This window comes from Narcine bancroftii, chromosome 1, assembly GCF_036971445.1.
Source record: "Narcine bancroftii isolate sNarBan1 chromosome 1, sNarBan1.hap1, whole genome shotgun sequence".
Classification (NCBI taxonomy): domain Eukaryota; kingdom Metazoa; phylum Chordata; class Chondrichthyes; order Torpediniformes; family Narcinidae; genus Narcine; species Narcine bancroftii.
Window position 1 is genome coordinate 30,567,190 of NC_091469.1, and position 17,949 is coordinate 30,585,138.

Sequence of the window (17,949 nt, forward strand, 5' to 3'; positions counted from 1 at the left end):
CTGTAATTTGATCTGAATCAACCAGATTTCTCCTTTGGAGAATGTACAATAGGAAGCACTCATTGTCTGCTCACACATCAAGACAAGATGGCCAATATGTACAATCATTCAGTGACTGGGCGCATCGAGCTTTACTTTTACCAGTTGTGTTTGGTCCTGTAACTTGGTGGAACTATGATAAATATTGTGAGAATGAAATTTATGTGTTGCATTATTTTTAGCATGTCTATATAATTTTATTCAGGGGCAATAAAAGTGAAATAATTGGCCCTCAAAGTGCTAACTTTTAGCAAGTGTTCATGTCTTGATTAATGGTTGTAATAAGTAACATAATTAATATAACCTCTCAAACAGATTGACTTTATAATGATAAATAAAGCACCTCAAGTTTACAGTACATTTCCCCATATCCAAAACGTTTGGGACCGGACAATTTTCGGTTATTGTTTTTTTTTCAGGCTTTAAGCTGCTCAGTAACATCAGCGAATACTTGTATCAGTGGTGAAACAACAACAAAAAACAATGGCAGACTTTAAATGGGTACATTCTAATTCTAAGAATGTGCCCTCTTGTCCTGGATTCACCCACCAAGGAAACATCTTATTCACATATACTCTGTCCAATCTTTTCAGCATTTAACATATTTCTATGAGATCCCCTCTTATTCTTCTATACTCCAATGAATACTGTCCAGGAACTGATAAACATTTCTCATATGTTAGCCCTTACATTCCAGGAATCATCCTGATAAATCTTCTCCGCACCTTCTCCACCATCATTACATCCCTTCGAAGATAAGGGGCTCAGAATTACACACTGTACTCCAAATGAGGTCACCAGTGCTCCATAGAGCCTCATCAACACCTCTTTACTCTTGTACACTATTCCTCTTGAAATGAATGCCAACATAGCATTCACTTTCTTTACTGTCAATCCAACCTAGTAGTTAATCTTTAGGTTTTCCTGCTTGAGGAGCCCCCCCCCACCCCCCACCCGTCCATTTGCACTTCCGAAATTTGAATTTTCTCCTAATCCAAATAATAATCTGCCTGCTTATTTCCTCTTCCAAAATGTACAAACGTATTTTTCTCAACATGCATCTCATCTCCCATTTCTTTGTCCATTCTCCTAAGCTGTCCAACAACCTTTCGTTATCTTCAACACTTCCTACTCCACCACTTATCTTAGTGTCATCTGCTACTTAGCCACAAAACCATTCAATCCATAACTGCTACACTAAACACTGCAGCCATACAGGGAACTCACAAAAATGTCCCCAAGCATAGGCACTATTTGGATTCACAGAAAATGGTACAAAATTTATCATGATAAATGTTGGCATTTAACAGCGGCACAAACGAAACAGGCAAATCAGATTTAAAATCTACATCAATTACAATCAGGGAATCTGGCATGACCTGCACTGGGTCTGAATCAGACACAACTTCAGGATTAAGAGGACCTCTATCTAGACCTGATTTACCTCTCATAGAGCTCACTTAACCCATATGTACACAGCTTGTTTTTAACCAATTCCAAACTGATATCTCTTAGTGAAACAAATTTGTACAAACCTCACTTCTAAATTAATTTGTTTTGGTTCACTTTGTTTGGGTAGGCTAAGGCTATGAGTGAGTTTGTTTTGCTTAAAATTGCATTCTCTTTAATGAATGCCTTAACAATGTTTTAACTCAACTCTTTGTACATAGTACGAGGCACCATATTTGTCTGAATGAAGCACAAATATGGTCTCAATTTCTCCTTATCAATGCTGCAGTTCCTCACTGTGGTTGTGTAAGGCATGGTTTTGGTCTGCAGCAAGAAAAACAATGAGCCAATAACTCCTACTGCATTTTAGATACTCCTGCAATACTTGCTTCTTTACAGTTTCTTTGACACCTTGACTGATGGTTCAACTGCTCCACTTGATGCATGAATACACAATGGAAGGAGAACATGTATCACGCCATTCTGTTTGATAAAATTTGTGATCAGACAGCATATGGAATTCAAAGTATCTTCAAAGCAATATATGTTTTATTTCAATCCATCTTAAATGGAATCCACAGAATGAGCAAATAGTCATACTCTCCGAAAGGCCGTAACAGGCAATGAACAGAACTGCTAAATTGTTTCTGGTAACTTGATCAGAAGCCTGGGAAAATTCAGCATGTCACTTGCATCCATTAACAACTTCTACAGGTGCACCATTGAAAGCATCCGATCAGGGTCATCACTGTGTGGTACGGGAACTGCTCCTCCAAAAATCACAAGAAACTGCAGAGGTTGTGAACATGGATCAGGTCATCATACACAAACCCTCCCTTTCAATGACTCCTGCTACCTTAGAAAAACAACCATCATACTAAAATACTCATCCCAACCCCCACTCTCATCAGGAAGAAGATTCCCAAGTGTGAGATCACTCACCACCAGATTCAAGGACAGTTTCTTTCCTGCTTTTTTTCTGAATGAATCTCACAAATAGTAAAATGATGCTGTCTTTTCTCTGAACTTACTTATTTCTTTCTGTAATTCTGCACTTTTGTACATTTGTACTGCACCTTGCTTGTATTAGTTTCCTTGCAAAACAACCTCTATCACTGCATTTTCAATACCATAAGCTTGAACTTGAATGTTGGTAAATATTATATTTACTTTCCAATGATTCTAGTTCATTGCCCAGATGGGATGAATAAACAAAATGTATTACAATTCATTTCATGCTGATTATTACTGTGATTTGGTGAGAATAATTTCTCTCAAAGCAACATTTTTTAGCCTCATTTGATGCACTTTAGTGCATTAGATGTGAAATAGTTTCTGTTCCTCATCAGTAAATGGTCAAATTCACTCTATCCCTTCATCATCGATTGCGAGAGCCTTTTCAGCATTGGGTCTTTCTGGAGTTCAGAAGCAGTCATTCGAAAATCCTCATTGAGTGGATTTAATGTGTTAATCGTACTTTAACTGACAATCTCAGAATTCTCTTCCTGAATAGTACATCTAAAAGGATGTTGGCTTGGAATTCTTGCATTTGTTGGTATATGTTTATTTCTTTTTAAATTTAGTTTAGAGATACAGCACAGTAACAAGTATTATGAGCTCACAGTTCACTTTAAGGGTTAGTGCAGGCTGCAACCACTCACAGGTGTGGAGAGACTGGATGGCACCAAAAAGTACAGACTGGACCCAACTTCGCTACTTTGGAGAGGAGAAGGAACATTTGTTGCTTTTCCAGGGACACAGATGGTGAAAGAATCATGTGATTGGAACACTGGAGGCCACCTCATCAAACACGGAGCAGAAATGACTCTGTGTGATAATGGACAATATGGCTGATTCTCCTTGTCAGGGGAATTCTCGAACCACTCCATGATCGAAGGAAAGGTCACTGATTGACCCATATCTTGGTAAAGGAAGCAGGAGAATAACTGCATCGGACCAATATAATGGTCATTTTGACTGACCCGTATCTGGGTTTTGGAAGCATCATGGAAGTCACACATTATGGTTTCCCCTACGCAAAGAAAAGGGAAGTTGTGACCAACATTCATTTGAAAAGAAACTTGACAAGGATTCGTGAATTTTCAGCAGTTTGGTCACTCAGCCTCTCCCACCTCCTTCATGATAACCTATACATCAATTTAACAGCTTGCATGTTGACAAGGAATTTCTAAGATTGAACTTTAGAATGACTTTCCAGAATTGTGCCTGAGCTGTAATGGTTTGGGTATCACACACACACACACACACACACACACACACACACACACACACACACAAATACATTTGCACATAGTTGGAGTTGATTTAACTAATGTGTTATATTATGAGTAGTTATTAATAAAAAATAGTGCTTTAAAAGAAAAATATAACATTGCCTTGGTCTGTGATGTAATTCAGGCCTTTCCAGCCCATGAGCCTGCACCACCCAAATACACCCATGTACCTCTTAACCTACTCACCCTCTAATGTCTCTGGAACGTAGGTGGAAACCAGAGCACTTGGAGGAAATCCCATACTGGCACAGGGACAATGTACAATCTCCTTACAGACAGAGCATGGATTAGAACCTAGGTTGTTGGTGCTATAATAGCATTGCACTAACCATTATGCTAACAATGGCCCATTGAACATAGATGTTCAATGACAATGAAATGCACCTAGGTGGGTATTGTTGATTTAGGGTCTATTATCTCTAATAATTTGTTATTGTAACAACAGTTCTATTTGCTAAAATATGATGGAAAATTCTGATTTCAAACATTATTGTGCTTCTCAAGAGTGCTAGAAGTGAAAGCATATGCACCCTGTGTCCATAAATGATCCCATGGAATTGTATGGAACAGTATTACAATTTAATGTTTCACAAATAGGTTTCAACTTATGTATATTATAATGAACAAGGAGAGCTTCTCTTGTTAATCTCTTATTATATTCAGAACATCCACCTTTCTATTTATTCCTGACTCCATGCCCATTGCATATCTTCTTTCTGCAAGTGATGAAGTGGTGCAATACCATCACTTTATCTGTGGAAAAGAATTGGATGCAATATCACCCTGAGGAACAATCTGAGATATGATAAAGATTCCAGCCTTTTCCTTTTTCACTGGTTATAAGCCATTGACTTTGACCTTCAAATCAAGGTTCACTTCTCAATGCAATAAAGGTACTGTATTTGATTTGCCCCAGCTTCAAATTTTACTCATGTAATCTTTGGGTATATCCTTCAAAATCAAAACACTTTATTCCCCTGAGATCATGCCCATCAACAGATCACCTTGGGTACGTAAACAAAAGATGCAGTCCTCAAGATTTTACCCACTGCGGACTGGATTATATTGTCTAAGGACAGCTCCTAAGGTTGACCTTGTCTCTGAGTTGTTCCCTTTGTAAATGTCAGAAATTGTTGACTATCTTTGTCAATGTTTATTTAAGGGAAGGAGAGCTCCTATTTAGTGAATATCTTTGATCCTGCGAGCTTTACATACAAATCTTTTAAGGTTATTAGGTATATTGTTGATTATCTTTGGCCTCATTTAGTGTAACCTTATAGTCCATTTCAAATTTTGTCTGTCAAAAGCATTACTATTGTTGACATAGTGAATGCACCCTGGTGGTTTTCACACATAGTTTGTCCTAGTTTGGGCTGGCAATAGACTAGCAATCTATCAGGTCTGATATGAGTATATATCTTTCACCTTGAAATACCATAGGAGCTGCTGTGGAATATATTAACTTCAATGCTGAGAAAAAAATAAACTAGCTTGAATCCTTCCTACTAATATTTGCTTGTTTTCATAGCCTGCTTTACTTGCTAACAATTGTGTTGCACTGTGCTCTCCGTTTGTTCTGGTGTCAGTATCTGTCTGCAGGTGTGAAATTTGCTCAACTGTCAGTGGAAGCTTTAAATCATTTGTCAATGTGATGGTTGCTAATCACTGCGACTTGCTAAAAAACTGCTCACTTTAGTTACTACTTGTTGAGACAATTTGCACAATCACAGATTCTCATTGCCTGAATTAACTTTCATATCTGGAAATTTGCTTTCGTTCTTTGCCTTAGATTGGCAGGCTCTCTTTTATGCTTCTTTTCTATCAACCTTGGGAAAATTAACCAGATATGGCTATGGTGAGTGTTGGATGCTCTAATGTCAGCAACTGCTTGCACTGGTCTCACTGATATGATTATGACTTTGACACAAATCCTCGGACTTTGCCATGTTCTCTGAAAGGAAAATGTTGACATACCAGAATTTTCTAGTCAACTTGAATATGATTTTCATCAACACGGTAATTCTATCTGCAGATTTTCTTTTAAAATTATTTTTATTGAGTTTTATCATACAACCATACATTATAAGTCCATATAAATTAAATATAATGTACATTTGGATTGATAGCATATCAAAGAGGTACTTAATATCAGAGGATAAATAAATATTCATAGTGGCAGTTAGTGCAAAAAATGTTTCAATGGTGCAGATGAATGTTTTGAAGATCCTGAAGTAGTTCAAGGATAGGGTTAGGGCAGTCTGGAGAGGTTCAAGAGCCTGGTAGTTGTTGGAAGAGAACTATTCTTGAAACTATAGAGGGTGCACAAAATCAGTGAACTGGTGTGGACTCGATGGGCCAACACCGTAAATGGTATATGGTTATATAGAAATAATAATACATGGACTCATATTCCAATCTAAACATAGAGTGAATAGTAAAAAAAAGGAAAGGAAAAAGAAAAAATGGATTATGAAGATCTAACCCCCCCATCCACTCCATTTGCCATTTTGAATATCAGATTTTGGATGGATGAAAGCATCAATTGAATTTGTTCATCTAATAGTTCACAAGGGAGAATCTAAAAAAGTTTCATAATTGCAATGAGGATAGTGTTTTAAATTGAAATGATGTCCTCATTAATTGTCTCCCTCTGCTTCTGGCTCTTTGTCCCGAATTTAAAGGTTCTGCTCTTTTTAACAACTTTCCAACAAGGATATCTCCGCTTTGTATTTGGAATAAAGGTCTCAGCATGCTGTTGCTTAAATGCTTCTGGCCCTATTTCTATCAGGGAAATGCACTTTTTATGTTTGAATATCATGTTATTGTAATTTCTCACAATATCACATTCTCTTTGAATTTCCAGGACATTGATTGCTTTAAAGAATCTTGGCCTTCCTGCTAATTTAACTGTTAAGGTACACTGGTCCTCCTTTCCTTTGAGAGTCAGACAACATACCAATCTTTACTACCACCCCACCCCCCCACCCTCCCACCACCATGGACACTTCTGATAAATATTCTACTGCCAACACTGTAAAAAAGATCCCCATCACCCTGGTCCCAATTAGGGACATATGGATCAATTCAATAACTTGAGACAGCTACATAGAGATTGCATGTATTTGAAGTCAATCCTCAATATTTAACAATTTCAACTTTGTTCCACTTATTATTGTGGTAAAAGCATTGCCTTATTGTTTACAGGAACATTGTTGAACAGAAATTAAATTGAGCCTCGTTAGGATAGATAATCAAACGTTTATCAAACAGAAGCAGATGAAAGGACGAATTGAGGCAGAGAGGTTAAGGAGGCTAAAACTTGCGAACTAAAGGCACAGTTGCCATTGCAGAGCACTTGCATTCAGTGAAGATCAAGAGACCAAAGCTGGAGGAGTTTGGATAATGTTTCACAAGAGGATTGTGGTGCAAGAGCAGAAAGAAGGAGAAAAGATTGTGGAAGGGTGTGAAAATACAGGATGAGAATTTTCAAATGTAGGCATTCTAATTAAAATCAAAAGATTATCTTTGTTTATGCATTCCACTTAATAGAAGAGAAAAAAAAAATTCTACTTCTATTTTTCGACATTCAATGCTTCTTACAGCCAGTGAATTATTTTTGAAATGTAGCCATGTGATGTGTGAGAAAAGGCACCCAAATTGCACACTGCAAGCTCCTATGATTAATAATGATCAGCTAATCTGTTGGTGGAAGGGTAAATATTAGTCTGAACACCAAAGATAATGCACCTGATATGATGTCAGCGGGATCTTCTCTATCTAAATAAGGGTGTTTTCCTTCAGATAACATCCAAAATACAACACCTCCACAAATCTGGAGTCAGAAATGATTCTAGAATGGCTCTGAAACCCCAACCAATAAACCTAGGGGCAAGAGTGCCACCTACTGAGCCACAGCCAACAATTGGAAAACAATAGTTGTCTTACCTTAGGGTCATGAATTCCCGAAAGCTCTTCATAAGTTTTTTCCCCCACCATTACAGCAGCAAGATTAGCTGTGTATGTCGATAAACAGAACAAGCAGAATATAGCCCATAGGTTCATGAGAAACCTTCCTGTCCAACACTTGGGGGTTTTGATAGCTGCTGTCCTGCCAAATAAAATGGCATAGCAGACATTGAGGGCTGAAGAGAAGGAGAAGACCTTATTTCTATTCCTCCCTTTGGGAGTCATTCCGAAAGGACTCTTCCATTCGTAGAGTGTGAGGAACAATGCAGTGATATGGAGAGCAATGAAGATCCCCACCCACATGGACCAGTGCAGTGGCCACATGAAAGCTCCAATGGGGGCAGCTGTGTCTCTTGCTCGCACCAGGATGCCCAGACTGGTGGAGAAGAAGGGGCTGGTGAAGTCGATCACTTTGCTTCTGGCCGAATTGATGCTGAAGGAGGTCACAGCCAAGTGCGCTGCGCTGCTAAGCAAATCGCCAACCAGGCCTGTCCAACGGCCATTCTTCCAGCCACCATACTTCCCATCGCCAACAATGTATAGGTCAAAGTCAAAATTCATATCCTCTGCCAATTTCTCGAGGAGGTCAATGCAGTAACCGTAGCAGCACTTCTTATACTCCAGAGGCACAGAATCATTACCTGACTTTAACTTCTCAAAGAGGCTCTGGATGGCAGCACTGTCATTTGTGAGGGCATCCAGGCAGAGTTGGCCAGCAGGACAATGGCCATCATCATCTACACTCCGAGTGAACACAAAAGGATGCTCAATGAGGGTCACCACTCTCAAGTGCAAACGAGATGGGTGGCCACTGCCGTTCTTTTGCTTCTGCAGCTTGTTAGGCCAAATCCCATGGTCCATGACAACCTTCCCTTCATGCCATCTCCCAAGACGAGTCCACATGGGCTTGCCAACTGGATCAAGCTGTAGGTTCCAGATGTAGTAATGACTGTCTGAAGTGATAACAGATGGATCTGTTACTCTAATATAACCTGTTACACCATCGAAGCTTGTGTTTGCTAAAAATCTGAGGGTAGGAAGAAATAATATTTGGTTTAGTTTCTCCTTTTGAAAATATGACTGCAAAACATTATGAATCTAATCACAAAATAAAGCAAAGTGACCCCTGTAATAACTAATGCTGAGTTAGTAATGTCAGCTGCCAATAACTTTCTTGAAGGTTTTCATGTAAACTTTGCCCCGAGAGTGATGAAAACACCCAAATAAAATGATACTATGAACACATTTTCTTATATTATAGATATACAATAATTACACCAAGTAACTATTCATCAGAAGAATGGTGGGAGCTAGAGGAAGTGAAGTTAGGAGGTATAACCATCAGTCTGCTTCCATTCCTCCTCCTGCCACATTCTGCTTCCTTCTTGAAAGGTGCTGTTCCCTGTGCTTAATTCTAAATTTCAATATAGTACATTGATTCCACTCAGAGAAAGCACAATTGGAAGGCAAAATTATCTCACCCTGCCTTACATGAATAAAAGCCCCCTATTAATATTGCAATTTGGCTACACCATCCAAGGTCAAAGCGTAATTGAAGTATTGTTCCTTTACTGACTCAATGCAACCCTCCAATGAGAAACCACAGAATGCAGTTAACATGAATTAAGAATGACATTCAGCCATGTAGTGGAAATGTGAAAGCTAAACATAAAGATAGTTAATAAGGTTAGGGGATAATAATCATATCAGAGTTTGGTTGAGCAGCTGTCCTCGCTGGGACTCCACACCCCTCTCTGCAACTGAATTCTGGACTTCTTGATAAAATGACAATATCATGCCCCCATGCTCCCATCACGCTGAGTACTGGTGCACCTCAAGGTTACTGTCTTACGACTGCACTGACAGATTCAGTTTTAATAGAATCATCAAATTTGCAGATGATATAACGTGGCAACACAAAGGAGATGTCTTTGGACTTCAGGATGACCAAGGTCGACCAGTATCCATTGCATATCAACAGTTCTGTCATGGAGAGAGTGGAAAGCATGAAATTCCTTGGCAAGTGTATAAGGGTTGATGTATCCTGGACTTACAACAACTCCTCATTAGTCAGGAAAGCCTGAGGAGGGCAAAATTACCAGCCCCCTCTTATGACAACCTTTAACAGGAGTACAATTGAAAGTGTCCTGTCTCACTGCAAAGTATCAGACTGGAATTCTGTACAGATCATTAAAACAGCAGAGAGGATCACTATGTCTCCCTTTTCTCTACAGATGACATTTACTGGGAGTATTGTCTAAATAGGACTAAGAGATTATAGAAGATCCTTTCCATCCAGTGCACAGTACTTATAATTCACTACTATCAAGAAGGAAGTACAGGAATATCAAAGTCAGTACTGTCAGGCTGGGGAAATGTTTGTTCCTACGGGCTGGAGATTGTTGAACAGTATCCTGTAACCATGTAACTCATCCCAAATATAAATATATTTATTATTTATGTGATCATTATGTACTTTGATTTGTACGTTTTTGTGTGTGCACCGTGGTGTGGAGAGACACTGTTTCATTGGGTTGTAAATGTCCAATCAGATGATAATAAACTTGTACTTGAACTTAGAATGGCTTTAGATTCAAAACAGCTTCATTAAAATAGTATGAAGGCTTCGGCTTCCTAACAAGACTGACAATATTATAAATCTGTTCAAAATCTTTGATATTATGATAGGAATAAAAAGGAGAAATAGCTTTGCTCTGCAGAAGGGCTAGTAATGAGGAATACAGGTTTATGGTGACTTGCAATAGAACTGCAGGGAAGATAAAGTATAATTGATTTCAAGCTGTGAACTGTTTTGATGTGCTAGGCAACGAGAAGGGAAGAGACCTGACAGTGCCTTTCAAAAGGGAACAGGTATAATGCCTCTAAATGATAAGAATTGCTGTGCCATTGCAGGCACAAGGGAGCATCACCACCACCTGCAGGTTCACCTTCATCACATACACCATTCTGACATGGAATAAATAAATCACTGTCACTGAGCCTAAATCTGAAACTCCCCACCCAATACCACTGTGGGAGTACGCTATCAGAAGAGCTAGAAGATGGATTACTACTGCCTTCTCAGAGGGAATCCGGGATGGGCAATATCATGAGGGAGGCATGGTTAGCTTTGTGCAACGCTGTTTCAGCACCAGAAATTGGGACCGGGGTTTGAATTCCGCGTTGTCTGTAAGGAGTTTGTACGTTCTCCCTGTGTCTGTGTGGGTATTTCCTGGAAGCTCCAATTTCCTCCCACTGTTCACAATGTATCTGCAGTTATTGGGTCTAATTGATCATGGGTCAAAAGGGCCTGTTACCAAATTTATGTCTAAATTTTCAAAAAAATTAAATATACTGGCCTCACCAAGAATGCCCAGACCCTGAAAAATTATTTGAATAGTGTTGGATTTTACTAGAGTGCTTCCATGAGCCATAATAGACATAATGCGATTCTTCATTGTGTATCGTTCCATGAAAGTGTATTTTCAATATTCTGGTCAGATTATAATCAGTGGTACTGTTTTGAATACATCATCCAAGGTTATTATCAATTATAACGCTACGTCCATATTTCCAATTGCTTCTTTTCACTTTCTGGTGTCAACAGTAGGGAATAGTGCTGAGATTATTGGTGCATAAAAATCATGGATTTCTTTGACAGACCTTCAAACAGACAGTAACAGATTACGAACATTGATTAAGTGACTGGATTCTGAAACTTGCAGAAACATTTACTCATGTAGATGGAGAGCTTTGGGAATGGAATAATAATGAAAATCATTGATCATTACATCACTCAAATTGTTCCAAGGACTCAGGTACATTTTTTATTTTTGAACATGGCTCAGACTCTAAATGACAACAACTTGACAAACTGTTATTTCAGAGACATGAGGTAATCCTTTTGCTTCTCTCTCTCTCCCTGTTCCCTGTGAAATTTCCTTTTTACTGCACCTTATATTGGTATTGGCAATTCTTCATGCTGAATGCAGAATTTTATCTTAGGCAGAAGAATATTGAAATTGGTTGTTGCTTCTCACAGCTCTATAATTCTTTCTATCCCATGTTCTTAATGGTTTAAATATTACTTACATTTTTAGACATGTAATATTACAAAGCAATCTTAGATTACATTCTGACACAATAAATTTTTCAGATTATCTCTGAAATGCATTACAGAGATACTGAAATTTAACATATTTAACATATTAATAGATGTTCAATTGTGCTCAATGTAAACCATAATCTGTTGGACAAAACAAGTCAAACAAAGTTCAACTGGTCCAATGAAGAAATAAACAAATTAAGCTATGATCATTATTCCAATAAAAATAGATCTTGAATGTTGGCTGAAAGTCATAAATTATTAGTGTTTGCGTCTCGCATTGGTTTTGACTTCTGATCCACATTCTACCATGTTTTAGGTAGGATGAAGCTGAGGGAAAAGGGGAAAAATTGGATTTGATTTAAAGAAAAGAGGATGAAAAAGGTTGTTTTAAATTTTACTTCTGTGGAAAAACAACCTTTAATTTTTGAAGGGAACCAAATGACCTGGACTTTGTGTCGGTGGCAAATGATCAGAAGCTACTCTCACTTATACGTCTACCTGCTGGAATGAGAGTTCACACAAATGAAAGCAATTTTCCAGTGCTAGAGAGATTGATTAGCAGTAATTAAGTCGCATCATGATTGAACACATGGTGCCAGATTTTTTTTCCCCCAGCATGTTCTGTAGGAATCCGACAGGAAAGTACTGCAATATCAGACAGCTGACTGTCTTTAGTATTAAACCTCGCAGTATCAGGGAAACTCAGTGATCAGTTTCCTGACTCCTGTCTGTAATTGTGGTAGGTATATGCGGGAGGTTGATATCTGCTGACACAAGAGGAACATAGTTGATCCTCACCATTATTTTTCCTATAAAATCGAACTCTTATTTACATCTGCATTTTATTTACAAAAATCAATACTAGCAGCTAGAGGGGTGAATAAACATTCCATTTCTTGCATTTGTGAGGCTAAAGAAGAAGCAGAGAAATATAAATGAGAGAAAAGCTATTGGTGTGAACAGATATTGATAAATAAAACAGGAGCAGCTCAACTTCCAGTTTGAATAGTCAGGGAATTATTTCAGTGGTAGGGATTATGGGAACCAGGTGGGTATTAGTAGAAGTTATTGAGAACAGGCAGGTAATAGTAGAGGTTATAGGGTACAGGCAGGTAATAGTAGAGATATGTAGGTAATAGTAGAATTATGGGGAACAGGCAGGTAATAGAGTTATGGGGTACAGGCAGGTAATAGTAGAGTTATGGGGAACAGGCAGGTAATAGTAGAGTTATGGGGTACAGGTGGGTAATAGTAGAGTTATGGTGTACGGGTAGGTAACAGTAGAGGTTATGGGGTACAGGCAGGTAATAGTAGAGTTATGGGGTACAGGCAGGTAATAGTAGAGTTATGGGGAACAGGCAGGTAACAGTAGAGTTATGGGGTACAGGTAGGTAATAGTAGAGGTTATAGGATACAGGCAGGTAATAGTAGAGTTATGGGGAACAGGCAGGTAACAGTAGAGTTATGGGGTACAGGTAGGTAATAGTAGTGGTTATGGGGAACAGGCAAGTAATAGTAGAGGTTATAGGGTACAGGCAAGTAATAGATTGTATCCTTAATCCATATTCCTGACAACCCACAATAATCTTTTACCTATTTCATTTTCCAGAATTCATAAACCTCATCCCTAAAATATACAGATACCATAAGCTTTTCAGGAAGAGTTCCAAAGACTGAAGATGGAATAAAATGGGGAGGAGTCACGTGAAGGAGTAGTGGCCGGTCGGGGAATACCAGCCCTCTCCAGAAAAGAAGAAATAAAGTGAAGAAAATACAAAGTTCAAGAAATACAAAACATAACAAATAAAAGATAAAGTTGTAGAGAAAAGAAAGAAAATGGCACCCAAGAAGGTAAAAGTAAAAACAACGGGGAAAAAAGAAGGAGAAAAGACGCCAGAAGAGAAAGGAGAAGGCCTTACCTGCATGAAGAAACAGGGAGCAGTCATGGAGAAGAGAGCCTGTTCTCCGAGGTTGGTGACAACTCTGCTGAGTCACGACTCCCCGACCACTGGACTGCGAAAATGGCTCTCTGAGCCTAACAAAAGTGCGCTTACTAAGGAGAAGGAGAACACTGATGGGAGGGGGGCTCAACCGAGGAGCGGGCAAACACACCAAGACCAGCTGAGGGATGCCCGACACCAGGACTCTCAGCTGGAAGAAGAGGAAAGTGACAGGAAAGGGAGTACAAGGAAAGAAGAGCAGCAAAAGGAGGCCCAACAGATGAGTAGCCCAGAAGAAGAGGACCAACAACAAGAAGCCAAGCAAGAAGACGCCCTGCAAAGTGAGACAAGCAACTCATCAGGAAAGTCAGAAGAGACGCAGATACAAGGAAGAGAAGAAGACACAGACACAGGTGCAGACACAGAAGAAGAGGAAGAAGAAGACCAAGATCTGCACAGAGAAATAGAAGGTAAAATAGATGGACAGAATATAGATAAAGTTTTTTTTCAAGAACAAATGAGAGCATTAAAAGAATGGTTGACATTAGAATTTAGTGAAATGAAAAGAAAGATGAAAAGTACAGAAGAAAAAGTGAGTAGAATAGATCTGGTCATGACAGAAATAGGGAAAAGATTAGAAAATGTGGAAGAATGAGAAACGGCTGAAGAAATGGAAGTGAATGACTTAAGAAGAAAATTGGAAGAAAGCGATAAAAAAGTTAAAGAGCCACAAGAGTTGTTAGCTCAGAAGATGGATATAATGGAAAACTATAGTAGGCGAAACAACTACTATAGTTGGGCAGCAGTAGAGCTGCCCACCAGGCTCACCTTACAAAGCCGTCCAGTCCAGAGAAGAAACAAGCCTTCCGTCGCGCATGCAGCCATCTTCAGCGCAAACTCCGGGAGATCCAAAATGAGTGGTGGACTAGCCTCGCCAAACGAACACAGCTCAGCGCGGACATTGGCGACTTCAGGGGTTTCTACGAGGCTCTAAAGGCTGTGTACGGCCCCTCACCCCAAGTCCAAAGCCCGCTGCGCAGCTCAGACGGCAAGATCTCCATCCTCAACCGATGGTCAGAACACTTCCAATCTCTTTTCAGTGCCAACCGCTCAGTCCAAGATTCCGCCCTGCTCCAGCTCCCTCAACAGCCCCTAAGGCTAGAGCTGGATGAGGTTCCCACCCTGGATGAGACATATAAGGCAATCGAACAACTGAAAAGTGGCAAAGCAGCAGGTATGGATGGAATCCCCCCAGAAGTCTGGAAGGCTGGCGGCAAAACTCTGCATGCCAAACTGCATGAGTTTTTCAAGCTTTGTTGGGACCAAGGTAAACTGCCTCAGGATCTTCGTGATGCCACCATCATCACCCTGTACAAAAACAAAGGCGAGAAATCAGACTGCTCAAACTACAGGGGAATCACGTTGCTCTCCATTGCAGGCAAAATCTTCGCAAAATCCTAGCGATTCTACTAAATAGAATAATACCTAGTGTCACCTAGTGTCGCCGAGAATATTCTCCCAGAATCACAGTGCGGCTTTCGCGCAAACAGAGGAACCACTGACATGGTCTTTGCCCTCAGACAGCTCCAAGAAAAGTGCAGAGAACAAAACAAAGGACTCTACATCACCTTTGTTGACCTCACCAAAGCCTTCGACACCATGAGCAGGAAAGGGCTTTGGCAAATACTAGAGCGCATCGGATGTCCCCCAAAGTTCCTCAACATGATTATCCAACTGCACGAAAACCAACAAGGTCGGGTCAGATACAGCAATGAGCTCTCTGAACCCTTCTCCATTAACAATGGCGTGAAGCAAGGCTGTGTTCTCGCACCAACCCTCTTTTCAATCTTCTTCAGCATGATGCTGAACCAAGCCATGAAAGACCCCAACAATGAAGACGCTGTTTACATCCGGTACCGCTCTTCAATCTGATGCGCCTGCAAGCTCACACCAAGACACAAGAGAAACTTGTCCGTGAACTACTCTTTGCAGATGGTGCCGCTTTAGTTGCCCATTCAGAGCCAGCTCTTCAGCGCTTGACGTCCTGCTTTGCGGAAACTGCCAAAATGTTTGGCCTGGAAGTCAGCCTGAAGAAAACTGAGGTCCTCCATCAGCCAGCTCCCCACCATGACTACCAGCCCCCCCACATCTCCATCGGGCACACAAAACTCAAAACGGTCAACCAGTTTACCTATCTCGGCTGCACCATTTCATCAGATGCAAGGATCGACAATGAGATAGACAACAGACTCGCCAAGGCAAATAGCGCCTTTGGAAGACTACACAAAAGAGTCTGGAAAAACAACCAACTGAAAAACCTCACAAAGATAAGCGTATACAGAGCCGTTGTCATACCCACACTCCTGTTCGGCTCCGAATCATGGGTCCTCTACCGGCACCACCTACGGCTCCTAGAACGCTTCCACCAGCGTTGTCTCCTCTCCATCCTCAACATCCATTGGAGCGCTTACACCCCTAACGTCGAAGTACTCGAGATGGCAGAGGTCGACAGCATCGAGTCCACGCTGCTGAAGATCCAGCTGCGCTGGATGGGTCACGTCTCCAGAATGGAGGACCATCGCCTTCCCAAGATCGTGTTATATGGCGAGCTCTCCACTGGCCACCGTGACAGAGGTGCACCAAAGAAAAGGTACAAGGACTGCCTAAAGAAATCTCTTGGTGCCTGCCACATTGACCACCACCAGTGGGCTGATAACGCCTCAAACCGTGCATCTTGGTGCCTCACAGTTTGGCGGGCAGCAACCTCCTTTGAAGAAGACCGCAGAGCCCACCTCACTGACAAAAGGCAAAGGAGGAAAAACCCAACACCCAACCCCAACCAACCAATTTTCCCTTGCAACCGCTGCAATCGTGTCTGCCTGTCCCGCATCGGACTTGTCAGCCACAAACGAGCCTGCAGCTGATGTGGACTTTTTACCCCCTCCATAAATCTTCGTCCGCGAAGCCAAGCCAAAGAAAAAGAAGATAGTAAGCGAAACAACATAAAGATAGTGGGCCTAAAGGAAGATGAAGAAGGCACAGATATAAAGGAATTTATAAAAGAATGGATCCCAAAGGTCCTGGGAATGCCAGAAATACAGGAAGGAATGGAAATAGAAAGGGCACAGAGAACACTAGCTCCAAAACCAGAGACACATCAAAAACCAAGATCTGTTTTAGTACAATTTTTGAGATATACGACAAGAGAAAATATACTGGAGTGGACAAGGAATAAAATTAGAGAAGACAATAAACCATTGGAATACAAGGGTCAAAAATATTGGATGTGGGAGTTGTTGAAGCATTTTTTGTTTTAAATGTGTTGTCATACATTGAGTTTAAAAAGGGAAAATTGAGAGATGAAAATGGGGAAAAGGAGGATGGTGGTGGTGAGGAAGTAGAAATGAGGTGCAAACAGGGTATGAGATGGCAATGTTGAATTATATGACTATAAATATTAATGGAATATACAAGAAAATTAAATGGAAGAGGCTATTAAATTTACTGAAAAAAGGAAAAAATAGACATAGCATTTGTGCAGGAAATGCTCTGTCTGAAGTGGAACATAATAAATTAAGGAGAGACTGGATAGGACACGTAGCAGCCACATCATATAATTCAAAAGCTAGAGGTGTAGCTATATTAATTAATAAAAATGTACCAATCAAAATAGAGGAGGAAATAATAGATCCAGCAGGGAGGTATGTAATGATAAAGTGTCAGATATATTCAGAATTTTGGAATTTGATCAATATATATGCACCTAATGAAGAGGATCAAAAGTTTATGCAAAACGTTTTTTGAAGGTTGTCGATACACAAGAGAATATATTGATAGGAGGGGATTTTAACCTTAATTTGGATCCAATGTTGGATAAAACTGGACAAAAGACTAGCAAAAAGAATAAAGTACCCAAATTTATGGTTAAATCAATGCAGGAAATGAAACTTATGGAGGAGGCAGCACCCAAAAGAGAAGGAATACTCATATTATTTAAGTAGGCATAAAACATATTCAAGGATTGATATGTTTTTGTTGTCAGCCCATATTCAAGGGAGAGTTAGAAAAACTGAATATAAAGCTAGACTACTATCTGATCATTCACCCCTGTTATTAGCAACAGAACTGGAGGACATCCCACCAAGAACATATA

At 40.0% G+C, this 17,949-nt stretch overlaps 1 protein-coding gene across 1 annotated transcript in view; it reads right to left on the minus strand.

Annotated features, from left to right (window-relative positions):
* grin3a (glutamate receptor, ionotropic, N-methyl-D-aspartate 3A) overlaps positions 1-17,949 on the minus strand; it is a 170,104-nt gene that overhangs the window by 75,415 nt on the left and 76,740 nt on the right. Inside the window, exon 3 of the mRNA XM_069921265.1 lies at positions 7,728-8,775. Coding sequence (XP_069777366.1) covers positions 7,728-8,775 — 1,048 coding nt within the window. The remainder of the gene's footprint in view (positions 1-7,727; positions 8,776-17,949) is intronic.